Source organism: Bos grunniens, chromosome 19, assembly GCF_055505025.1.
Source record: "Bos grunniens cultivar Pamir isolate PY7600 chromosome 19, Bosgru_T2T1.0, whole genome shotgun sequence".
Taxonomy (NCBI): Eukaryota; Metazoa; Chordata; class Mammalia; order Artiodactyla; family Bovidae; genus Bos; species Bos grunniens.
In genome coordinates, this window is record NC_141183.1 from 6204867 (window position 1) to 6231031 (window position 26165).

General features: G+C 58.4%; 1 protein-coding gene and 1 long non-coding RNA gene across 7 annotated transcripts in view; one reads left to right on the forward strand and one right to left on the reverse strand.

The window, feature by feature from the left end:
* Window positions 1–470: 470 nt before the first annotated feature.
* On the reverse strand, window positions 471–8080 carry LOC147351000 (uncharacterized). Of its 3 annotated transcripts, none has more exons than XR_015147131.1 (3): window positions 7479–7616; window positions 5961–6083; window positions 471–3455 (listed from the first exon to the last, which is right to left on the reverse strand). It is a non-coding gene; the product is annotated as an uncharacterized LOC147351000 (long non-coding RNA). The 3 variants fall into 3 exon arrangements; XR_015147133.1 differs by lacking the exon at window positions 7479–7616 and adding an exon at window positions 7943–8080 and having other exon boundaries at window positions 2840–3455; XR_015147132.1 differs by lacking the exon at window positions 7479–7616 and adding an exon at window positions 6349–6584 and having other exon boundaries at window positions 2840–3455.
* Window positions 5490–26165, forward strand: part of TTYH2 (tweety family member 2) — a 35611-nt gene continuing 14935 nt past the window's right edge. For all 4 annotated transcript variants that reach the window (XM_086355965.1, XM_086355966.1, XM_086355967.1 and 1 more), the window contains exons 1-4: window positions 5490–5634; window positions 13904–14076; window positions 17697–17808; window positions 22984–23204. In XM_086355965.1, the coding sequence (XP_086212091.1) occupies window positions 5506–5634; window positions 13904–14076; window positions 17697–17808; window positions 22984–23204 (635 nt within the window). In that variant the 5' untranslated portion in view covers window positions 5490–5505. The remainder of the gene's footprint in view (window positions 5635–13903; window positions 14077–17696; window positions 17809–22983; window positions 23205–26165) is intronic.

Consider the following 26165-nt stretch of genomic DNA (forward strand, 5'->3'; position numbering starts at 1 on the left):
AAATAAGCTCCCCGGTGATGAAAATGATAATTCAAAGGAGTTGATCAGCCTTCTCAGAAGTGGCAGTAAATGAAGCCGGCTTTTCCTCAGAATCCTCGGGATGTGGACGGCTTTTGTTTCTGCCATGTTGAAATGTGGCGCCACTGGAGGAGGGGCCCTTCCCTTAGACTGATGGGAATGGAGGCAGAGTGCTGGGAAGGCAGGCTGGCGACCGCCACTCGGCAGCCCGAGAGTGGGCTGTGGTGGGGATGCCTCTGTGCCAAGGGCTGGAGGCTGAGGCGTCCCACAGGACCTGTGCCGGGCACCTGTGGAATAGTATCAGACTCTGTTTTCTGCTTAAAATGTGTGCTTGAAGCACGTGGCCCCCCTCCTCTGGGGGGAAAGGATGGGGTCCTGTCACTGAGGCAGGAGGGGGTGTGGAGGCGAACTGCCCTGCCAACTGGCAGACACCCACTAACCACATGCACAGGTGGGTGTGTGGAATTTTTTATTCCTCCTCCAGACCTGGGTTCTCAGGCACAGAAAAGAAAAGTCATTCCTGTGTGTTTACTAAGTAGAGCTCAGGAGTGGTGCCAGCTGGTCACCAGATGAGCGCAGCTGGAAGGACTGTTTAGGTGAGAGTTTCCAAGAAGGAGCTGAGAATGGAGGTGAGCGGGTGTCAGCCCAGCGACAGAAGCCCTGGGAGCCAAGAGACCGATGTGAAGTCCAGAAGACGCTTAAAGGGAGGAGCCGGAAATCGGACCCCGGACCCCAGGCAGTGGAGCAGTGGCTGTGAGGGTGGAACATGCCTGCTGGCTCCGGCGTGTGAAGGTCCAGGTCGTGTGGCAGCTGAGGTCCCAGCCAGGCCTGGCTCCACTCCCTGCTGGCTTGCTGGTCCTGATTTTTCACGTGCTTTTTCCATGCGTGGCAAGTTGCGTCAGTTGTGTCCAGCTCTGCGACCACATGGACCGTAGCCTGCTGATGGTGGTCCCATCCTTGTCAAACTTTGATTACGTTTCAGAGGTTTATTTTTGAGTTCTGTCACTGCCTCACCTCACCTGCACGGTTCCCAGTCCCTGTGAGGGCTCCGTACGCATCTGTCTGCGCATCTTGGTGTCAGAGTCGCCAGGGGAACAGTCAAGCACAGAAGGGACTCAGGCAGGATCGCCTTCAGCAAGGGCTGTGGGTCCCCTGTGGTTGGTGGGTGTCTGCCAGTTGGCAGGGCAGTTCACCTCCACACCCCCTCCTGCCTCAATGAGAGGACCCTCATCCTCTGCCCCCAGAGGAGGAGGGCCACATGCTTCAGGCACACGTTTTAAGCAGAGAAAACACTGAGCCTGATAAGATTCTGCAGGTGCCCTCATGGGTCCTGTGGACGCCTCAGCCGTTGGCAAGGAGGTATTCCCGCCACAGGCGCCGTCTCGGGCTGCCGAGTGGTGGTTGCCGGCCTGCTTTCCCCAGCACTCTGCCCCAGTTCCCGTCAGTTTATGGCAAGAGCCCCTTCTCCAGTGGTTTTAGAGTCCTGAGCTAAAATAAAACTGAGGGCCTTTCTTGGCGTGGTGTTCCGGGCGGGCCACAAGGTGGCGCCAGAGTCTGGCAAGTGAGGGCAGGAGGCCAGAGACAATCTGGACCGGGTTTACGTTGATAACATCTAAGGGGCCAAGTGCCTGAGATGCCTGGCGGTTTCTCTCCTGGGAATTCTGCAGCATGTGAGGTAGTGAAGCGTGTGTTTTGTGTTCTTCTGGGAGAAGTGCCCTCCGGGGCTCTGGTTGTGACCAAACCCAGATGGGGCGCCTTCAGCGGCTCCCGGTCTTGCCAGCCCTTTCACCATCCCAGCTTCCCAGGAAGAGGGCGGGTTTACCGCTTGGGCTCCCTTTGTCCCCGCGCATTGTGCAGAGACCAGCCCCAGCTCCTAGGATACAAGCCCCGCCGGCATTTGTCTAGAGAAGGCATCCTTTCACGCTGTGGGTCCCAGCCCTGGCCTCTGCCTCCCAGCCACTTGGGGTCCTCTGTAAAAATTCACTCCGAGGTGGCCAGGGCTGAATCCAGAGATTCTGTGTGAGTTGGCTTGAGGCATCGCTGTGTGCTGGAGCCCTCGGGTGCCCAGGGCCCACCACTGCCCTGCTGAGGTCAGCCCACAGCTTGGGTGAGCTGGTTCTGGCCACACTAGGTAAATGGGGAGTGGGGTGGGCAGGAGGGCTGGTCAACCCAGGAACGAGTCCCCGGGTGGGCTCACGCTTCCTTTCTGCAGTGCCGCTTCTCTGGAGGCCTCTGGTCTGCTGGTGCAGACTGGCCAAGCAGGTTTGTGTTCAGGATGCACCCCGAGGCTGTGGTGATGGCCTGAGGGCCAGCTTCTGCTGTCAGCACCAAGGGTGGGGTGCAGGCCCCCCTTCCACCGCCCGCCCCCGCTCTGGGCCCAGCCCCCGCTCAGGACAGGTGGGCTCACTCTCTGCCACTCACAGGGAGGCAGACCCCTCCCCCACCCCTCTCCCCTACGGCACTTGGAGTTCACAGTTGCGACTCTAATCTTCTACAGGAACAGCAAATCCTCCTAACTTCCGGGTCAGGGAGGCCAGGAGCAGCAGCTGCAGCCCGGGGAGGGGGGGACCGTGTCTGTGGCACCAGGCAGTGCCTATCCCGGAGGTCCTGGCCTGTGAGGTCACGCTGCTGAGTGCCAAGGGCCCTCCAAAATCGCTCCAGGTGTCCGCCTTCCTCAGCGGCCAGCATGGCTGGTTCAAGACCAGATCCCTTGCTAGGGTCCATGGGGCCGTACTGGCCCACCTTGCCAGCTTCTTTCTCTTTTTTTAAAAAAACTATAAAGCAAGGCTAGCTGAGATGCAATTTACAGTGAAATTCACCCTTCTTGGTATCCAGTTCTGTGTTTTGTACCGCTATGGAACCACCACTGCAGTCCAGAGAAAAGATTCTCAGCCCCCCAACCCCAGTTCCCTCTTGCACCCCAGTCCTTGGCAGCAGCCATGGGAGTTTTCCAGCATCTCCTTGTCACTCCCCTGGTTGAGTTTGGACTCACTGATTGATCCCTCTGTGCCCTGCGGTCCTTGGGCCCTGATCTCACCATGTACTGTCCCCGTGCTCAAGAGTCCAGCCTTCTTCCCAGGATGCCCTGAGTTAACTCCTTCACATCCTTCAGCTCTCACCTCCTGTCATTTTTCAGGAAATGTCCTTGCACCCCAGATTTAGTCCCATTTTACAAACCAATGCTGGGCTCTGGAGGGCACTTGGGGGTGGGGTGCGGTTTGTAATTAATCACTGTGTGGGATAAAGGCTGCCTCCCCTCACGTTTAAACCAGACCCCATGCAGGCAGGAATGTGTGTTTTGCTCATCAGTGTATCCCCTAGAGCAGAGAAGGTGCTCAAAGTTTGTTGAATTAATGAAATCCCAATGACAGGAACGGTGCTCCCCAGCATCGAAGATGGATGGCTGCAGTTCTGGGAACCTTGACCAGGACTGTGACCTGGAGGAGAGAGAAGTCTCAACTACTAAACAGGGCTCCGTCTCCCAGTCCTGGATCTCTAATAAGGGAAGGGGTGTGTACTGTACTCCCCTAGCAGTCAGTGCGGGTCACCCATGGAGTTTCACCTTCATCCACTGGTTCCCCAAGCCAGAAACCTAGAGGTCTCCCCACCTCAAACACCTCACCCCCACCCCACACTACCACTGATCAGACTGCCAGCAACTCAAGCCTGATCTCAGGACCCCCCCTTCACTCCCCTACTTCACTGACCTCAGACAGCCCTTACCCAGCCTTGGACCCTGTCCCAAGACTTACCCTCTCCTTCTGGCCCCGTGCATCCCGCAATCACAGAACGCTGTTTGGGTCCTGGGACCGCAGCCCATTTCTGCCTGCGAGGCTCTGTTGGACCTGGGACTGCACACCCCCACCCACCCCCAGCCCCACCCCGGCATCCCGATGCTCTGACCCTGCTCTGCCTTCCTCCAGAGCACCGCTGAGCTAGCGCCTGTTCTTCTGTGGGCACCGCTACCACCTGCTGCTAAACCACAATCCCCGCCCAGCCAGACTTTCCATCAGCTTTTGTTCTCGGACAGAACAACGTCTGGCACCTAGTAGGCCCTTGGTTAATTTGTGTCTCCCTGGGAGGTCTAGCCCATCCTGGCGCTCCCAGGCTCCCTCCCCTCCCCCAGGCTCCAGGTTCTCTCCCCCGGGAGGTCAGGGCCCTCCAACTAGCTCCTTCTTTCAGCTGGGACCCGTTAATCATTTGGGCAGATGACCTGGGCGCTCCCAGGGCAAGACCATGTTTACAGAGTGGACACTCAATCCCGGATGAGAGTGAATTTAGAACTAGTGACCCAGGGACTGGGTCCCTTCAGTCCAGTCCGCAATCTGTCAGTTCATGCTAAGTCACTTCAGTCGTGTCCAACTCTTTGGGACCCCATGGACTGTAGCCCGCCAGGCTCCTCTGTCCATGGGATTTTCCAGGCAAGAATACTGGAGTGGGTACCATTTCCTTCTCCAGGGGATCCTCCCGACCCAGGGATCGAACCTACTTCTCCTGTGTGCCTCCTGCATTGGCAGACGGGTTTACCACTAGCGCCACCTCTACCCTCTAAAAGCGCCAGTAACGGTCAGCCTCGCCTTTCTCATGCCGTGACTGCCGGTGCATTCAGACAGTCTATATACTTGATTTGATGATGTGACCAAAACCCTAGGGACCCAGTTCAGTTCAGTTGCTCAGTCGTGTCCGACTCTTTGCGACCCCATGGACTGCAGCATGTGAAACCCTGTCCATCACCAACTGCCAGAGCTTGCTCAAACTCATGTCCATAGAGTCGGTGATGCCATCCAACCATCTCATCCTCAGTCATCCCCTTCTCCTTCTGCCTTCAATCTTTCCCAGCATCAGGGTCTTTTCCAATGAGTCAGTTCTTCCCATCAGGTGGCCAAAGTATTGAAGTTTCAGCTTCAGCATCAGCCCTTCCAATGAATATTCAGGACTGATCTTTAGGATGGACTGGTTGAATCTCCTTGCAGTCCAAGGGACTCTCAAGAGTCTTCTCCAACATCACAGTTCAAAAGCATCAATTCTTCAGCGCTCAGCTTTCTTTATAGTCCCAACTCTCACATCCATACATGACTCCTGGAAAAACCGTAGCTTTAACTAGACAGACCTTTGTTGGCAAAGTAATGTCTCTGCTTTTTAATATGCTGTCTACCTTGGTCATAACTTTTCTTTCAAGGAGCAAGCGGGGACCCAGAGACTGTTGTTAAGAGACAGATTCAGAAGCCTTCTGGGGGCTGTTTTCGTTTCTTCCACCTCTTTCTCCCAGACTTGGGCCAGGACAAATTCCAGATCAAAGAAATGCTTCGGGTTCTGGGGCGTGAGCCCTGGTGGCCCCAGGGTGAGCCCGGGGCAAGGGGCCGCCCTGGAAGGGGTGGGGTGGGCCCGCGCTCGGGGGGGCGGGGCCTTATCCTCGGCTGGGCGGGGCCGGGCGGGGCGGGCGCGCGTCCCGGACCGACCGGCAGGCGGGCGCACTCGGGCTGAGCCATGCCGGCGGCGCGCGTGGAGTACATCGCGCCCTGGTGGGTGGTGTGGCTGCACAGCGTCCCGCACCTCGGCCTGCGCTTGCAGCCGGTGGACAGCACCTTCAGGCCCCGCGATGAGAGTTACCAGGAGGTGAGTCCGCGACCCGGCGCCCCAAGTCCCCGCACCGCCCTTTCCCGCCTCCCAGCGCGCCTCGCTCCGCGCGCCTCCAGACCCCACACCCCACCCACCCCACACTCTCTCCGCAGCCTCTTCCCGCGTCGCCCTTTCCCCCGCGGGTCCTTGGCCCACAGCCCTCCCGTCTGGGAACTTCACGGGCCTGGACAACTGGAAAGATGGGAGTTAAGCCGGTCAACGGCACGGGGGGAAGGGCGCTTCCTGCGGGGCGGGGGTTGGGGCTGAGCGCCCAGGGAGAGGGCAGCGCCGCTCAGGGGTCGGGGCTGGGGGTGCATTGGTACCTGAACCCGGTGATTCTCGCGCGCCAGCTGCGGGGGGCGGGGGCGGGACGGCGGGGCGCTCCCCGGGGTTTCTCTCCTCCTGCCGGGAACCAGACGCGCTCTCGCTTTCCGGGTCTGTGCGACCTGGGAGAAGTTTGGGCAGAAACTAACTGGAGTCTGCGGGTTCGTCCCCGCGGCAGCCCTCCTCCCCAGCCCCTTCCAGCCCCTCCGCCTGGGCCCCTCCTGGAAGGCGACAGACCCAGAGGAGAGGGGCGTGGACCCGCAGCCTCATGTGGATAAGCGGGGGAAAGAAAGTGCCCCCTCCCCAGCACCCCAACCCCTCCTCTGTACAGACACACCTTCTGAGCCCTGGATTTCTGGGGTCTGGGCGGCTTGGCCAGCCTCTTACCCCATCCCCGCAACTCTGCCCTCGTCCCGCTCTGCTGGCTCGTCCCTCCCCGGTTTCTGCACCCCTAGGGGGAAGGGGGTGCTCCCCTAGGCTTCCCCGCCCAGACCGAGTGCAGAATCTCCCAGCCTGGTCAGGTCTGGCCCAGCCCAGTTCAGCCCCCGAGGCCAGGCTGAGTCAGTTTTCTGTCGGGTCAGAGAATCCGCGGCTGGGAAACCCAAGATGGGGCCCGTTTGTTTAGACCTGTGCGCCAATCTGGGGACTTTGACCCCCGGCGGGCAGTTTCTCCACAATGTACGCGTGTGGGGCGGGTCCGGGCGGAGCCGGGCCGCGGAGGTCAAGCTGGCAGTCAACCGTTCGCCTCTCCCCCACCAGGACTTTCTCCTGCAGGGTCCCGGGGATCCTGGTCCAGTGCGGTGTGCAGGGCACCGCTGACGGGGGAGTCTAATAATAACCCCTAGCGTCCTGTCACCCTGGGCCCCAGGTCGATGGTGGCTGCCCTTCCAGAAGCGGGAGTGAACCCGGCCCCCCTTCCTGCTGCTGGACGGGGAGCAGTCGGCCAGTTTGGCTTCCCCAGCTTGCACCCTTCCTGGTCTGCGCGCCCCCCTCCCACCCCCTCCCTGAGCCCTGCCTGGGGAAGGCCCCTGGCTCCCTGAGAATGTGGTCGCCTGGGGAGAACTCCAGGGAATCTTCCGCTCCCAGTGAATGCATGGAAAGAGGCGGATATGATTTCAGAGACAGCTGTGTTGCTTGCAGATTGTGTGTGTCTGTGTGTGTGTCTTTATGTGTGTGTGTGTGTGTGTGTGTGTGTGTGACCCCATATCTGCTTGTCCCAAACCCCGCGCCCCAGATCCTGCCCTGGGGTCTCCCACCATAGCTTTCTCCTTTCCCCTGGAGGAAAAGTAAGCTTCTGCCTGGGTGGAGATGACCTTCAGGTGTGGGGAGGGGGCTGGACGGGACAGACAGCTGCCGTCTGGCTGTCCTGGTGGGCCTGAGCCTGCCCCACCCCGCTTGGTCCCCTGGAGAGGCAACACCCAAGCCAAAGGGACCGACTCACAGTCCCTGTCCCTCTCCTCCCCGTGTCAGACCCTGGCACTCCAAGGGGCATCCCCTTCCCCCAGCCTCACCCCCACCTTCCTCGCCCTGCTTGGGCAGCCAGAGGGCCCTGCCTGGGATCCGAGAGCGGTGGGGCTGGACAGGACTGGACGGGAAGTCTGGCTCTGGGTGTTTATTTCCGCCGGCTCCCGTTCTGGTAAGTTCCCCTGGTGTCTGACCACAAGTCTCTTCTGGAAGTCCCCTTCCTCCTGAGCAGCAGTCACTGCCCACGTCATTTAGCACCATCGATTGGGCACCTCCTGCTGTCGATCACTCAGCACTCAGCAGACTCCTGACCCCTGTGCCAGACGTGGGGTCACGTGCTAACCGTGCCGCCAAGGCCTCCGGGGCTCAGCAGCTGCGTAGCTGGGAGGGGGCTGTGCGTTGGAATCCACAGTTTTGCCCCTTACTGTGTGACTACGCAGGTGTCTGTACTTCCCGGAGCCTCCCTTCCCTCTTCTGCAAGTAGTAAATAAGTTGTCCTTTGAAACATGGTTAGTACCTAGAGGGTTCCCTCGCACATGGTGGACCCAGTGACGCAAATCATTACGGACTGGCCTTGATGTTCAACATCGTGTCCAAGTACAGTGACGCGTGGAGGATGCAGACAAGGATCCTCTGCTGTCACGATCAGGAAGGCCTGAAAGACACGTGCAAAGGGGGCTGCCGCTCATGCCCCGGAGGGCCAAGTGAAGAGTGCCGGCTTGTGGTACAGCGTGTGTGTGTGCTCGCGTGTGGGCACCCACACACGTGTGTACACACCAAGGAGTAAGTGGAGCTGGGAGCAGGCAGTCAAGATGAAGGACAGCTCGGGGGAGGAGGCGGGCTGTGCTGGGGATCTGGACGAGCAGGTCGCCTGGTGACGACCCGGACATCCTGAGCAAAGTCAGCCCCAGAACTTCCTTGAGGAAGCAGGTCCCCCCGACCCCACTCACTTTTTGGGGTCTTGGGAGCTGCCATGGAAGCCCGCTGGTGGGTTGATATTTCTACCCCTCCCTGCCAGTGGACCAGACCCTGAATCCTCACCCAGATCGCCTGGGCCCCATCCACCAGGCTCCTGGGGAGGTGGCAAGCCCCAGGCCGAAGGGGCCCGGCTGGGCCTCCAGCTCCAGGTGGGGAAGCTGCCGAGACCCTCCTCACCGGGTGAGACGGCGTGGGGATGGAGCAGATCCCGGCGTCAAAGAGCTAGTGAAAGGACCTCGTTTAGTGGGTATAAAGCCTGTGGCCAGTGCCGGGTGCTTCGTAAGTTGCCACAAGCCCCGCTTGGCATAGAGGAGGCCCCCGCCGGCCAGGTGTCGCATGGGCAGAGTTGGGGAAAGGGCCCTGACACTGCCCCCAGCTGTGTCTCCCCAAACCAGCCACCCCGGTTTCCCCCTTCAGCGGCCCCTTCACCGTCCATCCCAGAGAGATGGGAGAGCAGACACTGAGGACCCGGCGCCTTTGCGAGGCTCACTGCGCCCCTGCCGCCCAGCAGGACCCCCTGCCTGTTCCCTCTCCCACCTCTGCTCTCCCGCTTCCGCTGGCTGGCCATTGTCCAGGGACTTACGTGAGGAAGCAGAGGAGACATTCTTCACTTTTTACACGTATCTCCACGTGTTAACTCTGGGCAGTCCTGTTCATAGGCTCCGCAGAGTCTCACACACTCCCAGGGGAGGGTTGGATCCAGAGCTATGGGGCTCCCCCAACTTGGGGGCCTTTCTCAGGAGGAAAGACCTCCTGAGCCCTCTCCACCCTACCCCCCCCCCCCACAGTATTTGAGAGGAGCCAAAGGATGTGGAAGCCCCATTCATCCAGCGTGAACCTTGAGTCATGGTCAGCAGACACTCACGCTGCCCCCACCAGCCCAGGAGGTGGGGGAGCTTAACCCTTTCCAGTCAGGGCCTCGCCCTGCAGCTCCCCGCCCTCTGGCCTCACCCCTGGGCTGGCACACTCTTCATCTCCTGGGGTCTCCAGGTGAGGGGTGCTCAGGATGTTGCCCCCTCCCTCCCCCGCCCAAGTGCAGAAGCCCCTGGGGGCTCAGCTGCCACCTCGGCCTACCCAGAAGGCCCGTCGGTCACTGCTGCCCCCAGCTGGGGTCCTGGGTTCGTGCTCTGGTTTCTCGTTACAAAGTGACAAACCAGAACGAGTGGTTGCTTGGTTGATAGGGCGAGGCCTGAGCCCTGATGCGGGGGCCGTGGGGCCGTGGGCTGGCTGTTGGGCAGCTCAGGGAGGTGGTGGCCACAGGGGCTGGGAACCTGTCCTTTCTTGGCTCCCTCAGCGCAGGAGGGCGTGTGAGTCGACTTCCTGGCTTCCTGCAGACAGGACATCCTCCCTGTAACACCCGGAGGTGTGTAACAGAGACCTGCAGAGTCTGTTAGGAGCAGAACTGTTGCCTGTTAAAGGGTGGCAGGTGATGGGGGGAGAAGGTTCTGCCGGCTTCTCTTCCCTCCCTCCTTCAGCCCCTCCTGCCTCCAACCTTAACCCTAACCCTGGGCTTCCCAGGTGGCTTAGCAATAAAGAACCTGCCTGCCAATGCAGGAGACTCGGCTTTGATCCCCGGGACAGGAAGATCCCCTGGAGAAGGAAACGGCACCCCACTCCGGTATTCTTGCCTGGGAAATCCCAGGGACAGGGGAGCCTGGCGGGCCACAGTCCATATGGTCGCAAAGAGTCGGACACGACTGAGTTGCTAAACAGCCCAAACCCTGATGCTAGCTCCTCTGCCCCTGCCCTTGTGCTCCCAGTGCCCGAAGAAAGTTCTGGAAGAGAGCTGCTAACAGAAGGGCCTCCAAGTTTGGATTTCCCAGGCATGGCCTCCCCGGGCTGGGCCAAAGCAGGAGTAAAAGAATTGAGGCCAGACGCCCAGCTTGGAGAGGCCCCTCCGCCTGAGAATCCCAGGGCCCTGCCCACAGTACGGAGCTTGCAACAGGTCAGGGGGCCCCAGTGTGTTGTGAGGGGTGAAATGGGGGAGCAAACCCAGGGGTAGGGACGGGCTGTGGTTTGGAGACACTCAGGTGGCACCGCCCCAAGTCGTGATTACTTCCCGGAGGTCCTGCTGTGCCGGATGGGGGCCCGTGGTAGAGTCCGTGGGTTTTCCTGTTTGTGGGGAGATCGAGGGTGAGATTGTCTAGGGAAGCTGGGAGGAGGTCTGACTGTTTGCGGGTCTCTGATTTATGGAAAAGGTTTATCCGGGTTTTGTTTTGTTTTCATTAGGAATAACTTATAGAGAAGTGTGTTGTCTTAGTAAGTGTACACTTCAGTACCTGTATGTGCACGTGTGTGAGTGTGGTATGAGACACCACCCCAGGCCACGTATATCCCTGACCCCCCGGGAAGCTCCGTCTCCCTTGATTCCCTCCCAGAGGCAGCTGCGTCTCGGGCCCCTGTCCCTGCAGATGAGCCTCTCCTACTTCGCGTCTTACGTCAGTTAACCCGCACAGCCCCTGCTGTTCCGTGTCCCTCGTTTCTTCTGTGTCGCGTCTGTCACGTCCACCCGATCACTGGCTGTCGCTGCCACTTCCTTTTCACGGCTGCACAGTATTCCATTTTGTGGCTCTAGCACCTGTTAGGTGTCAGGTCTCTTGTTGGTCAGCATTTGGGTTGCTTCCGATGCTTGACTCTTACTGCAGTGTTAGGCTGCGGTGAACAGTTGTAGGGGGGCGGCGGGGACACAGGCCCTCCTTTCTGCCAGGGGAAGGAGAAGGGTTGCCGGCTCGAGGGGTTTGCACACTGCATAGCAGTCTGGAACTTGTGATGGGGATCCTGGGCTCTAGCAGAGGGACCCCGGGCCTGCAAGGGGGTGGCCAGGACAAAGCGTGGCATTTACATCCACCCCTCATTCAGGGGACGCTCTGTATATCGGTGCTCTGCTAAGTGAGTCTGAAGGAAAGGGTCGGCTGTCGTAAGCAGTTCGAGAAAGTCTGTGGACACTACTCGGTGCTTCCCAGACTTGAACGGGATACAGCCCCGCCGGTCATCTCTTGGCGCACTTCTGATTCACTGGGGCCAGGGTGGAGCTGGAGATGGTGCATTCTGCATCTCAGAAGAGGTCAGTGCTGCAGTGTTGGTGAACTCCACTTTGAACAACAAGGCTCTGAACCTCTGTATTTTCTTGGGCTCCAAAATCACTGCAGATGGTGACTGTAGCCGTGAAATTAAAAGACGCTTGCTCCTTTGAAGAAAAGCTATGACCAAGCTAGAGAGCATATTAAAAAGCAGAGACGTTACTTCGCCAACAAAGGTCCATCTAGTCAAAGCTATAGTTTTTCCAGTGGTCATGCATGAATGTGACAGTTGGACTATAAAGAAAGCTGAGCACCGAAGAACCGATGCTTTTGAACTGTGGTGTTGGAAAAGACTCCTGAGAGTCCCTTGGACAGCAAGGAGATCCAATCAGTCCATCCTAAAGGAGATCAGTCCTAAATATTCATTGGAAGGGCTGATGCTGAAGCTGAAACTCCAGTCCTTTGGCCACTGATGTGAAGAACTGACTCATTGAATAGACCCTGATGCTGGGAAAAATTGAAGGTAGGAGGAGGGGACAGCAGAGGATGAGATGGTGGGATGGCATCAGCGACTCAATGGACATGAGTTTGAGCAAACTCCAAGAGTTGGTGATGGACAGGGAGGCCTGGCATGCTGCAGTTCATGGGGTCACAAAAAGTTGGACACGACTGAGCAACTGAACTGAGCTGAAACCCGTGTCTGTCCTTGACCTTCTTCCCCATGGCCCGGGGCCATAGGGCCTCCAGTGAGCAAGCGGCTTGCCTGGGGGCTTGTGCTGGGGGCCAGCAGTGTCAGTTGCCAGTTGCATCCAGTTCTTCTGCGACCCTGTGGACTGTAGTCCGCCAGGCTCTTCTGTCCATGGAATTCTCCAGGCAAGAATACTGGAGTGTGTAGACATTTCCTCCTCTGGGGGATCTTCCTGACCCTGAGATCGAGCCCCGGTCTCTGCACTGCAGGCGGGTTCTTTACAGTCTGAGCCACCAGGGGCCCGGCAGGGGCGGTCCTTCCCACAGCCTCCCGAGGCCAGCCTCCCGGCTCCGTGCATGGGACAAGCCTAATGGTCCAGGCTCAGGGGCCCCTGCCCCTGCCACCCCAGGAGGACTTCTGCAGGGGGACGCATGTATTCAGGTCCACTGGGCCTTCCCAACTGCCTGGAGGAGGAGGGCTCGCCCTCCATGCTGCTGAGTCGGGAGGGTGGCAGGGCAGGTTCCTGGCAGTGTCTGTGATGCATTTACGCCAGGTGGAGGTGAGAGCCACGCTTTGTCACAGCCACCTGTCCCACATCCAAGTGGGCCGTCTCCCCTGTCCACTTCTGGGCTGTCCCCATCACTATGGCCATTTGTCTGTGATGCTCGGGAGCCTGTCGGTCCAGGTGACCAGCAGAGCAGGTGCCCCTTCTCCCTTTTGAGGCTCCGCCCCTTCCTGCCAAGATGACCTCAGAATGCAGGCCTCAGCCTCCAGGTGTGTGCACGCTCCAGCCTGAGACCTGTCTCCTCCTCAGACCGGAAGGATCCCAGTGTCTCCCCCAATCTGCCCATCTCCTCACCGCGACAGCCCAGACTGGAGTGCTGGAGATTCCCAGCTGGGAGCGACGCGGGGGCACGTATGCAGCAGGATGAGGCCGTCGGCTCAGGAACCTGACTTAGAGCCAGGTCCAGCCCTGGGGCCATCTGGTGTCCATCTGGCTGAGTCAGGAGACTGGAGGGCAAGGAGTAGGGGGCTCCGGGCCTCCTGGCCGACAGCAGCCCCCTTTGTAGGACCCTGAGGTGTTCGGTGGGCCTGAGACAGCGTCTTCTCCCGTTCAGGATTCTGGGCTTGGCTGCCACCCTTGGCATCTGGGGGTCGCTGTCCCTTTCGGGGTGCGGTAGAAGGGACCTCCACAGGCACATCTCCTGACATCTCCCACTCCCCCCGCATGGAGTTAGCCTCTGGTTGGGAAGGGACTCCAACTCCTAAAGCGAGACTCAGAGGGGGCATACGCCAGGACGTCTGCCCCAGGCCCCCGCTCAGCTTCTGAGACACCCCGCCCAAGCCCCTGCCTCCTCAGGAGGCCTCGGATGCTCCGGTGTGTGGACGTCTTTCCCCTTGTCTCCCTCGGTCATACCAAGCATCGCCCCCAGACCTCAGGGTCTGGGGACAATTCCTTCTTGTCTCTTGAGTGACTCAGAGCATCCATTAGGCAGGGTCTGGTCCTTACCTTTATCCAGGTATGCATGCCCCAGATGGGGGGCCAGCCTCGAGCCACGCCTCCTGCCTCCTCTTGTCTGGGGTCCTCTGCCCCCTCCCACACCTGAGCTCCATCTCCCCCCAACTCCTGGTGCCCGAGGGCAGGGCGCTTTATACAGAGTGGGAGCGTCAGTCCTGGGAGGAGGGCGTCGGATGTACAGCTCAGTCGCGGTTTCCGCAGCCCCGCTGAGCTCGGGGCCCTTCCCCGCACCCCCCGGGACCCAGCGCTGACGCCCGGCCTCTCCCTCCTCAGTCGCTGCTGTTCCTGGGGCTGGTGGCTGCCGTCGGCTTGGGCCTGAACCTCGTCCTCCTCGCAGCCTACCTGGTCTGCGTGTGTTGCTGCCGGCAGGACGACGCGGTGCAGACCAAGCGCCCCCGCTCCTGCTGCGTCACCTGGACGGCCGTGGTGGCTGCGCTCATCTGCTGGTGAGTGTCCGTCTGCTCTGGGCCAGGCGGGGGCACGGAGGTGGGAGGTGGACACAGCGGACGAAAAGTGGCCCTGACCATCTGGGTCTCGCCCCTGGTCAGCCCCTTGACCAGGACACCCCTTCCTCACCTTCCACCTCCAGCCCCACCCCATCATAACAGACCCTGGGTGGCTCATCAGCTGTCTGCCCACGTGGTCGTGCCTGAGCTCCGGGAACCTGGGTGGGAGAGCCTGTCTCTGGGGTGCATGCTGTCCGCTTCCTCGCCAAGTGGTGGGAATCAGATATCCCGGGTGGTTATGGGAAGCTCCCTAGCATCCCAGGCCGCCACCCCTGGTGTGAGCCTCTCCAGCCCAGCAGGGAGCTCCCTGGGCAGTTGACCGGTGGCAACTCCGCTCTCTGCATCCCATCCCCTCCCAGCTGCCGCCCTGGATCTGCAATCAGAGTCTGACTCCAGCCCAGATCAATTCCACCTTCTACAAGATCAATAGCTCTTAGCACCCTCAGCCAGGTCTTCTCTGCTCCAATAGTGAGAATCTCTGACTTTGTGTCAGAGTCAAGCTACTGCTCAAGAAGTGACCCCACACACGCGGGCCTTGTTTTCTCATGAGTTGTATTTTTCGTGTTTTCTTTCTTTTTTTAAAAAAAAATTTTCATTTATTTATTTGGCTCCACTAGTTTTTAGCTGAGGCATGTGGGGTCTAGTTCCCTGACCAGGGATCGAACCTGGGCCTCCTGCACTGGGAGCACGGAGTCCCAGCTCCTGGACCACGAGGGAAGTCCCAGGAGTTGTTTTTCCTTGTTTTTGTATCTACAGAGATTTTCCCCAAAGCCTCAGGCCCACCTGAAGCACTCTGGGGGATGGTCCTGCTGGATTTGACCCACTGTCTCCGGACGGGGGAGGCAGACACGGTCCAGTGAGCCTGGGCCATGAGGATGCCTGGGGGCTCGTCCCCGGCAGCTCACAGCCCCCCAGGGCTGTCTTCTCTCCGTTAGATCATGGCCACCGTCTGTCCTGCCCGCAGTGTGGGGCTGCAGGGCGGAGGGATCTGGGGTGAGTGCAGTGGAAGTCAACAGTCTCTGGAGATCAGAGCCAGGTCGGAGTGAGTTGAGGGAGAAAGGCAGGAAAGCGAGTCAACGAGAGCAGGACGGGGAAGGATCCAGAGTGAGGCTGGGGGGATGAGGAGGGAGCGGTCTCGAGCTCTGACGCCGGGCTAGTGCCGTTAAGGGGGTTCAAAGCTGGGTGAACAGTTCTGGGTGAATGCAGAGTATCGATTTACGCGCTGGTTCACCAAAGTATAGCACGGGTGCATGCGTGTGTCAGACCCACGAAGCAGATGGGAACCGTGTTTCAAAGTGCACATTGCAGACCACACTGATAACAATGGGTGCAGCGTGGACCGCCCCCCTTCCCCTCCAGGTGATTGTGCCCTGCGGGCCGTGGACCATTTCCTGAGACACTGAATTAGTGGCCAAGGGCTCCCTGGAAGGAGGATTCCGTAACAGCCTCCCAGGGGGTTCCTTCGCAGGTCCTGTCTCTTTCAAAGAAAAAGGATAAGTGTAAACACATGTAGCTTCACCCCCACCCCCGAAACCAGTGTTGCGGATGAAAACTCAAGGAGGCTGTTGGATGACGCTTCGGAGGACCCCCAGTGGTGTGAGTCAGATAAAATACAATCTGTGACAGAAGCAAGATTCGAGATGATTTGCTCAGGCTGGAATGTTGGACCAAAACCAACCAGATGAAATTTCACGGAGATGGATTTAGAGTTCTGCCTTTGGTTAAAACAAAATAAAAGTCAGTACAGCACTAGAGCAAGGAGGAGCACCTGGGCTTCGCAGCGGTCCTTGGGGAGAAATCCAGGGGTGTTTGTGGACCACAGGGTCAGTGGCAGGGAGGCAGGCCCCTGGGGCATTAGCCCCAAGCTCGGAGCTGGAGGGACCGCCTGGGCTTGGGAGCGCCACTCAGAGCACCAACCGACCAGATGAGTTGAACCAGATGTCGACCAGGGTCTGGAGGACACGCTTGACTGGAAGAGTGATGAGGAGGGTGATACAGAGCCCCATTCAGATGTCCAGCAGGTCATCTTGCAGAATTGGAGGCTTGTTCCAGGCTGACCCTGAGGACAGCCAGAAATCAGTGGGTGTGTGGTTTTAAGAAGGGACTTTCTGGATCCCTGGTGTTCCAGTAGTAAAGAATCCGCCTACCGACGCGGGGGAGATGGGTTCCATCCCTGATCCAGGGAGATCCCGCCTGCTGCAGGGCAGCTATGCCTGTGCGCCACCAGAAAGAGAGGCAAGGAGTAGGACTTTCTAGAAGCCAGAACTTTTCAGTAGGATGGGCAGCGTTGGAGGGGGTGGGGGGCGGGGAAAGGATAGAGAACGGAGGGGAGTCCCCAACGCTAAGAGGATTTCGGAGAGGCAGGTGTGATTTCACGAGACTTCAGTGGTCCCATAGCCATGTGTGTCAGAGTCCCCTGGGGAGCCTGAAAGATACGGATTCCTGAGCCCCTCCCTGACTTGTTGCCAGCATCAGAATCCCTGGGGCCCAGCCAGCAAAATCTTCCACCCTTTGGAGCCCCAGGATAGAGAACGGGAGTGTTTTCCCTTGGGCTAAACAAAACGTGCTGTAAGACTAGTCGGTCAGGCCAGGGCCCACTGGCCCAGAGCCTTTCCCTCATCTCCTGGCCAGCACACTTGCCAGAAGTTTAAACCACCCCTTCTCCCCTACCCCCAGGAAAGAGTCCCTCAGTTGAAGTCAAACACCCGCTCTAATGGATGCTTAGAGCCTCTTGCATCATAATTGCCAAGACCTAGTGATGCTGGGAAAAACTGAGGGCAGGAGAAGAGGGCAGCAGAGGATGAGATGGTTGGATGGCATCACCAACTCAGTGGATATGAATCTGAGCAAACTCTGGGAGATAGTGAAGGACGGGGAAGCCTGGCGTGCTGCAGTCCACGGGGTTGCAGAGAGTCGGACATGACTTGGCGACTGAACAACACCAGTAAAAGCAACCAAGATGCCCTTCGGGAGGTGAACGGCTAAACTGTTTTCATTCAAACAATGGGTTATTATTCAGCTCTCAAAGAAAAATGAGCTATCAAGCCACGAAAGGACATGGAGGAACCTTAAATGCGTATGAAAAGGCTGCATACTGTATGATTCCAAGCATATGACGTTTTGGAAAAGGCAGAACTTATGGGAACGGTGAACACGTGAATGGTTGCCAGGGTTTGGGGGTAGGGGAGGATTAGAAGGTAGAGCACAGAGGATTTTGAGGGCCGTGGAACCACCCCGTGTGATGCTATAATGGCAAACACATGTCCTTATACTTCTGTTCAAACACATGAGACTCTACGGCACCAGGAGTGACCCAAACGCCAACTGCGGACTTGGTGACAGTGGCTTGTCCTCATAGGTTCATCCGTTGTCACAGTCGTTCCGTTCTGGTGGGGGCTGTGGACGTCAGGGAGTCTGTGTGAGTGAGGGGCCGGACCACGGGGACTTCCATATACTTTCCATTCACGTTCACTGCGCAGTTAAAACGGCACTAAAAAATGGTGTCCTGGAAAAAACCATCTCCTCCGGGGTCGCCTCTAACTTTGGGGTCTCGCCCACAGCGCTGCGGTGGGCGTGGGTTTCTATGGAAACAGCGAGGCCAACGACGGGGTGTACCAGCTGCTCTATGCCCTGGACAACGCCAACCACACCTTCTCCGGGATCGATGTGCTGGTAAGGTCCTGGCAGCCAGGCGCGGCCCGCGAGGTCAGCCTGGTCCCCACAGACGCCCCGGTCAGATCTGGCCAGCTCGGCTCCAAGGGGGTTGGACGCCCCTTGGGGCTGCCACTTGATCCCGCCAGGAGCAAACAGGCCATTTCTGCTCCCCAGGCAGGGGTGGGGGTGAGGAACCAAGGAGAAAGGCGGATGGGGCCTGGGGGCGCGGGATCGAATCCTACCCACCTTTAGGAGACCTGTGCCCAAGAGGTTCTTGAATGTAGATCAGCCCCGGCCCCCCGACACACACACAGTGGTTTTTATCTGCTTATTTATTTTTGGCTGCGCTGGGTCTTTGTTGCTGCACGGGCTTTCCTCCAGCTGCTGTGAGTGGGTTTCTCTCTTGCGGTGTCTTTGCTGGTTGCAGAGCATGGACTCCAGGGCCCACGGGCTTTGTTCAGTAGCTACAGCTCCCGGGCCCTGGAGGGCCAGCTCAGCGGTTGTGACGCTCCGGCTTACTTGCTCTGCAGCATGTGGGGTCTTCCCAACCCAGGGATCGAGGGACTGCGCGACCGCGTCCCCGGCCTCGGCAGGCGGCCCCGTTCCCACTGAGCCCCCAGGGAAGCCCCCCACGGTGTTTTCTGTGTTCACTCTCAGCGCTGAGTACAGAGCGCTGTGGGTCGGGTCCAGGAGACGTCAAGGGGAACACGCTTCAAAACCAAGTGCAGAGCCCTCAAGGCCAGCACAGTGCGCTCCGGGCTCTGCTTTCCAGGCGCCGTGACTGCAGCTGGGGGCTCAGGGTGAAGGACATGCCGGAGGAGAGGTGGGATTTTTAGCACAAGGCAGAGGTCCACTTGTGAGCCTCTGGGCGGGGAGGCAGGGTCTTCCGAAAACACAGCCCTTGGCCCCCTTGCGTCACGTTCACGCACCAGGTCTCTCCAGCTGATTTCCCAGCAGCCCCAGTGTCCCAGGAGCCAGACTCTGGAGCAGTTTTCAGAAACGCCAGCCGCTCTACATCCACCCTGGGCCAGGTCCCCAGCAGAGGGGTGACCTCAGCCAATGGCCGACTGTGTCCGGCGGCCTGAGCCACACAATCTGACCCCGACTGGAGCGTGTGGACTTCATCCCAGTGCTGCTGGAAGAGGATTCTGGAGGAGGGACTCGACCCCATCGCACCCCCCTCCCTTAAGCTCCGCTAAGGCCTTAATCCCCCAGCCCTCCCGGGACAAGCTCCCTTAAAGAGACAGCTGTGCTGGCCCTCGGCTGGGGTGGCTGGCTGCTGGCTGCCCTGGCTTTGGCCTCAGATAAAGTCCTTCTGGGAAGCCAAGGGCCACAGGCCAGACCAGGGGCCCTACTCTCCTGCCCCATTCCTTGTGTCTGCTGGGACCCATCCCTGGGGACCAGGAGCTAGCTGTCTGGACCCTGGGCTGGGGCAGCTGTAACAGGCCAAGAGTGCGGTGGGGTGGAGAAGCTGGCGGGCCGAACGCAGGCTGACCAGCACAGGGGGCCCTAGGCACGCCCTGGCCTGGGGCGGGGCTCACTCCCTGGGGCCCCCACCCTCACTTCTGCCCCGGTGTGGAAGAGGCTTCACCCACCAGCACCAGAACCCCGGGGGGAAGAACTCACCCTCCAAAGGAGAATCTCTGGGGAAGCCCCGGAGCCATGCCCTTCACTGTCTGACCTGTGACCATGGGAAGAATGGCCTGTGGCTCCCCCAGGGACCGAGGAAGAAAGTCCCTGAGCCATCCTGATGGGAAAACTCAAATTCTTCATGTCTTTATCGCCCAGAGATGAGCTGGGACCGGGACCTCCAGGCTGGGCCCCTCGCCCCATGCCGAGAGTGCCCCAGGGCCGGGGACACTGCCTGGAGAGGCAGCCCCCTGTGCTGGGCCTCCAGGGCTGGTTTTGCCCTTGGGGTGGGCTCCCAGGACCCCTAGTCCCAAGGCTCCGTGGAGACAGCAGATCTTAGCGGGCCCCCAGATCTGAGAGGTGAAGGCCAAATATCAGATGAGTGACGGCTGATGAGATGATGCCTGTGAAAATGCCTGGTTATCTGCAAAGAACTCTCCAAGTGTTGGTGGGGGAGCTATGCTAATGATGCTATTATTATAATTACTGTAATAATATGTATTCTGTCATTACCTTGGAAGAGTGGGAGCTTTGATGGGGGCTGGGGGTGGGGTACTCAGGAGAGACAGGTCAGGCAACTCAGACCTGGGCCAGAGCAAGGTGGGCCCTGCCAGGCTCCCCTTGCTGGAGCAGGAGCCCCAGATGTGCACCCTCCCAGCCTGAGGGAGCCCTGCGCCACGGCTGGCAGCAGGGTCCTGAGTCAGCCGCACATACTGATTTGGGGGGTCAGAAAGGGTCGCTAGGGATGCCTTGGGTGGATCCTTTCTCTGGATGCAGTGACCCCATCTGGACCTCACCCAGGGCACCTGGCATGCCTCTAACCCATTGCTGCTCAGTCACTCAGTCGTGTCTGATTCTTTGTGACCCTGTGGACTCCAGCCCACCAGGTTCCTCTGTCCATGGGATTCTTCAGGCAAGAATACTGGAGTGGGTTGACATGCCCTCCTCCAGGGTATCTTCCTGACCCAGGGATCGAACCCTCATCTCCTGGGTATCCTGCATAGCACTTCATTACCATCAGGGAAGCCCACTGGGATCTCAGCTTAAAACCGCGGCCCGGGACTCTACCGCTCTGGGAGCTCAGCTGGCTCGGGTTTGAGCTGGCAGCCAGCCTGTGGGCATGCGTTTGGGTGAAGGAACTGAGCACAGGGAGGTGCTATGGCTGCCCCAGGGTGGGGAGCTGGCACATTTCAGAACCCAATACTGGAGCCCAGGGGTCTGGTCTCAGCCCTTCCCCTCCAGGCTCTGAGATGCGGGCCCTGCCCCCAGCCTGCCTAGGCTCCACCCCTTCACCTCCTTCTCTGAAAAGGAGCTTCCTCTCAGTCAGAGATTTTCCAACTTGAGCTTGAATCAGAATCCCCTGGAGGGCTTGACAGACACAGATGGCGGGCCCTCCCCCCTCCCCAGACTCTCCGCTGAGAATCTGCATTGAGAATTGGTTCCCAGCTGATGATGCGAGGCCACTGGTTCAGGGTCCGCAGCTGGAGAATGCCTGCTCCATCCTCCAGGGTAACAGCTTCCTCCACCTGCTAGCTTGCCCCTGATTTCGCCCCAACTTGGGGAGCTGAGCCAGCCCCCTTGATCTGAAGAGTGTCTCTTCCCCGTGGGAGCGCCTGTGCCATCTCTGAGTGTCCCCCACCCCTGTCTCCCTTCTGGGAGCTCTGGGATGAACCTCTAAGGACTGGGGGCAGAATGGGGAAGGGGTAGATGTAAGTGGGTCAGCGCTGTAATTTTAATTTTTTTCTGTTTTGTTTGGTTTCCTGTGGGAAGACATCAGGAGGAAAAGAAGGCCTGGCAGATGTTTGCTGGCTTGTGTGTGTATGCGTTGTTTTTTTTTTTTTCCAAGGAGGAATTTAAGAAGTAGAGAAGTGAAACATTTTAGAGCTACGGAAGGGGAAAGAAGTGATCTTACAGGAAAAGTTTACAGAGCATTTTTAACAGCCTTGTGGTCTAAAGTGAGTTAGGCTTCATAGAGGAACATGGAAACATCACGCAGAGCGGGTTTTGCTGCCGGCATTAACGTTTATGAAGACTGCCTTTGGATCAGTGGCTGCAGAGCGCTTGTCCGGTGACCTTACTGAACTGAAAAGGAGCGCTGATCCGGGTGAGGGTCAGCTGCTGGATTTACTAACGCGTGTGCCCGGCATCTCTGCACTTTGGCATCTCGTAGCTGTTAACCAGGTTGTAAGGACCAGGAGCAGGCCAGAAAAGGGAATAAGCTGCTGACGCTGGAAGAAGCAAAATGCAACAAAGGCGGCCATTCTCTTTTGTGGAACCAGGAACTCCCAGCACAGCACAGATGTGAAAGGCCCTGGAGTTGCTGTCCAGCCCCTCTAACGCCCAGAAATAGCGTTTGCTGCCAGGAGTGAGGTCTAATCGTCTCTCCGTGCAGCTCTCACCCTGGGAAGTTTCTAAACATTCTTCTGGGTCCTTTTGTTTTGTTGTTTGTTTTTTTGGCCCCACCGCAGAGCTTGCAGGATCTTAGTTCCCCAATCAGGGGTTGAACCCATGCCCTCAGCAGTGAAAGTGCAGGGCCCTGACCACTGGACCTCCAGGGAATTCCCGCTCTGAGTCATTTTCCTCTTCCTTGCAGACCTGGGGAGCTGAAGGCTGCCTGGACGATTAGCACACGCTCCCCGTTTCCAGCCAGTTGTGCTTGTTGGTGAAACGTGACAGTTTCAGAGCCACCAAGCCCTTCCTCCCCTCTTGCCAACACCCAGGCTCAGAGCAGGATTGGGGGGAAGGTGCTTGGAATTCTTTGGCTGGGTCTCAGGGCCCTGCCAGGACCCTATATCTGGGCTGTTGAGAAGCATCTTTCCAATCCTTGTGGTCTTTGTTTGCAAGCCCAGGACAGTCACCGCCATTGACCTTCCTCTCTACTTCTGAGCAGAGAGATGCTTCCTTCAAGGTCTGCTCAACTCCACGCAGGGCAGACGTGGGGGCCCAGGCGGGTGGTGAGCACAGAGAAGGCACCGGTTTCCTCCTCCTGTCACGTGCGTGTCCCGGCAGCATCAGATCTGCCTGTATCATTTCAAAGTCCCATTGTTACGAACTCGGGTTCAGGACACTGTGAGCTGTCGCTCGCTGTACAACAAAGCCTTTCTCTTGTGAGATGCTGAGAAAGCCTATTGTGGGAACCAAAGGTCAGGTAGCAACGGAGGGCTTCTTTGGTTTAAACGTTTTATTCCTCACCCTCAACAAGAATTCATCGTCCAAAATGTTTAAACTTGGAAGAGAATCTTCAAGGAAGAAAAATGGCTTCTCTTGTTTCTTTCCCCATCTGGGTCTGTCTTCCTAGGAAGGCACTGGGTCTCGGAGGCCGGGTCCTGGTTAGGACTAGATCGGGCCTGTGCCCCTGATGGAGGGACCCTTGGGCTGGGTGGGTAGGGGAGGCTCTGCCATCCATTCTCCACCTGGACCGCAGCCTCATGACTTCAGGACTGGCGGTACCTGTGGAGCACTCATTGAAGGCCAAGTTCTTCCCCTCCAGTTTGAATCAGGCCGTGTACCCACTCCAGCTTCCTCCCCACCAAGGTCAGACTCTCAAGCTCCGCCCCTCCACAGGTGTCGGGAACCACCCAGAAGATGAAGGTGGACCTGGAGCAGCACCTCGCCCGCCTGGGTGAGATCTTCGCCACCCGGGGCGATTACCTCCAGACGCTGAAGTTCTTACAGCAGACGGCGGGCAGCATCATCGCCCAGATAGCAGGGGTGCCCGTGTGGACGGAGGTCACCGAGGAACTGACCGAACTGGCCAACCAGACCAGCTCTGTGGAGTACTACAGGTAAGGGCCCCCGGGAGGGGCACCCCAGCTCCCTTCAGCAGAGTCAGCATCTTGGGCTCCAGCAGGGAAGTGCCCCCGGAAGGGCTCACTAAGCCACTGTCTGAAATCAGAGGACACGAGAGCTTGTGGAGGCAGGGAGTGCAGCCAACCTGTACACGCAGGCACTGAGCCCCCCGGAGGGACGGTGACGAGCCAAGATCTCAGGCTCCACCTGGCCACCCACCCAGCGCATAGCAGGAGCTCTTCCAGGACCAGCATCCTCAGGGCTGAGTGAAGTGCAGCTGGTTTACGGGTTCCTCGCCTTCTCGGATTGAGGGGCCAGGGCTCCTTGCACCTGCAGACCCAGCCCCCGAGGAGCGAGGGGTCGGGGGCATGGCAGCGCCTTTGGCAGCACAGAGTTGCCCGATGGCAACTGCTTAGCAAGCTCAGAGATGCCCCCAGCCTCAGAGATGCCCAAAAGCGGAGCGACAGGGGCTGCAGGGAACCACCCCACCTTTGCCATATCAGGTATGCAGACTCACTCCTGCGTCCTCAGACCTTTGGGGTTTCGTTTACATCTCCCCTGCCTCCCCATCACCCGAACCCCATCCCAGGTGAAGGCAGTGGACACAGGCCAGCTGAGTGGGGATCGGCTGCCCTCCGTCCGCACGGAGGGTCTGGGGAAGGTCACTCTGGGAACAACCAAGAAAGGCGGCGGAGTCCAGATTTAGGGGGCTCCCAGCGGAGGGGTGACGCGCACGCACGGCATACACATCCTTGTGCATCAGGGCAGAGCGCCTGGCTCAGGGGCGCGGGGGATGCAGGAGCCCTGGGAGCAAACATCTGTCCTTTGGATGCCCCTCGCCCTCCCCAGTTTCTTGCCTCTGCTTCAAGCCACCGGCAAAGGTCACAGTCTCCACCACAACGCTGCACAATTTACTCTGAATTCACTTCCGCTTTCTGAGAAAGCCCCACTCCAGGCTGAGCTAACACTGACCCAGAGAACATGCCCCTGGTGGCCTCTGGACCTCCCCATCCAGGGCTCTCCGTTCCCTGGGGTAAGAGATGGCCAGGCCTTGACCAGAGGGAGCTCAGGAGGCCCCCAGTTCTGGACAGTGCTCTGCGTCCCTCCCCTGCCTGCCCATCCAGCCCCCGCCCTCCCAGACGTCACCCAGATTTTTATTCTCTTGTGTTTTTTTTGGCTCGTGTGTCCCAAGTAACCGAAAGGAAACTGCTGACTCTAAGGACTAGCTGTGACCTCTGACTCCAAACAGTGGCATCTGATTAGTCCCATGACACGAGGGACAGTCACTGCCTGAGCCTCCAAAACCTTTTTATTGTGGAAAGTGGTGTCCGTTTCGACCCTGCCGCTCTCCCTGAATGGACCTAGCCTGGTCCGTGTGTGAGCACTGCACTGCGTGTGTGCTCTGTCGTGTCCGACTCTTTGCCACCCCATGGCCTATAGCCCGCCAGGCTCCTCTCTCCATGGAGTTTCCCAGGCAAGAATCCTGGAGTGGGGTGCCATTTCCTTCTCCAGGGAATCTTCCCGACCCAGAGATCGAACCCGGGTCCCCTGCTTGGCAGGCAGATTCTTTACCACTGTATCACCGGGGCAGCCCTGAAAGGAACCAGGCTCCCTTGGAAAAATGTCTGACTCCAGGTTTGGGTAGGGACTGTACCCAGTGAGTCTGGACCAAACTCTCATACCAGAAAGTACAATTAAGACCAAAAAAAGTCATCCAGAAGGGACTCACACAGGCTCTTGCCTCTCCTGCATTGGCAGGTGGATTCTTTATCACTGAGAAGAAGTATACCTTGGAAGCCTTGTATACTGAAGGGCTTAATTTGGGCATTTTGAGAATGACCTTGGTAAAATAAGCCAGAACATAAGCATCAAAAGGGCTTACTTTTTCAGATGATTTTATAAAACCTTGGGGTAAGGTGGTGCTAGCTGTACAGTGTCTGTCTCAGTGAGGGTGATAGAGAGGGCCTCCTGGAACCTCGTCCCCAAATTCTTCCCCTCGCTCAGGGCTGCTTCACGGTGGGCACCTGTGGCTCCGGAGCGCTGCTGACGTTCTGTCCCTTCCCCTCATCTGCCATTTGTTTCCTCCTCTCGAATGAGCCGCCCTGGCACAAAAGCCTCGTTTTATTCTTCATGAGCTCACCAGCCCCAGGGCCCGGGTCTCCTTGGGACCAGCCTCCCCACCTTTGCTTTCCGGATGGTGCTGGAGCCCAGCCACTCAGCTGAGCAAATTCTTCTTAATACTTTTATACAAGTCCCGGCTACGTGTTAGAGGCAATTAAAAACCCAGAGACTGCTCTCCAGAGGTTTCGAAAGGGTGTAACAGAGCCAGCGCATCCACGCCGGATGTGGGAGGAGCCGTGGCCGCAGGGGCCCGCGTGGCTCCTGGGAGAGCCGAGTTCTTGCTTAGAAACTCATCCCCATGTCAGCAGCCAGCTCCTCTAGGGAAGCGCATCCGCCTTGCAGAGCTGTTTCCAGGAAACTTTTATAACGCGAGGAGGCGGGGATGCCGAGCAGGCTGAAACATAATCTTAGAGCTTCGTGATCGTGGAGCTTCGACTCAGTCCTACCTCGATTTCCTGTCAGTGTGCCGAGTAGGAGAGAGAAGGGCAACAAGAAAACTTCAGCTGTGAAATGGGAAGCCAGGATTTTGAGGGGCTCCAAGTGGCTGGCCCTATCTCTTGTGGGAAGACTCGGAGAGTCTGGAATCCCTGGGCCAGCCTCTTTTCCCCCTGACCTTGGTTTTCCAATCTGTAGAATGGGATTCCAGCGCTCGATGGCCCCAAGGTTCTTTTTATCTATTTAATTTTTGCCTGCACTGGGTCTTCCTTGCTGGGCTTGGACTTTCCTCTCTTTGTGAAGAACGGGAGCTACTCTTCATTGCGGGGCGCCATCGTTAAAGATGCGGGCCTCTTAGCTCTCTTAGATCCGTGGCTATGATCCATCATAGCTACGATCCG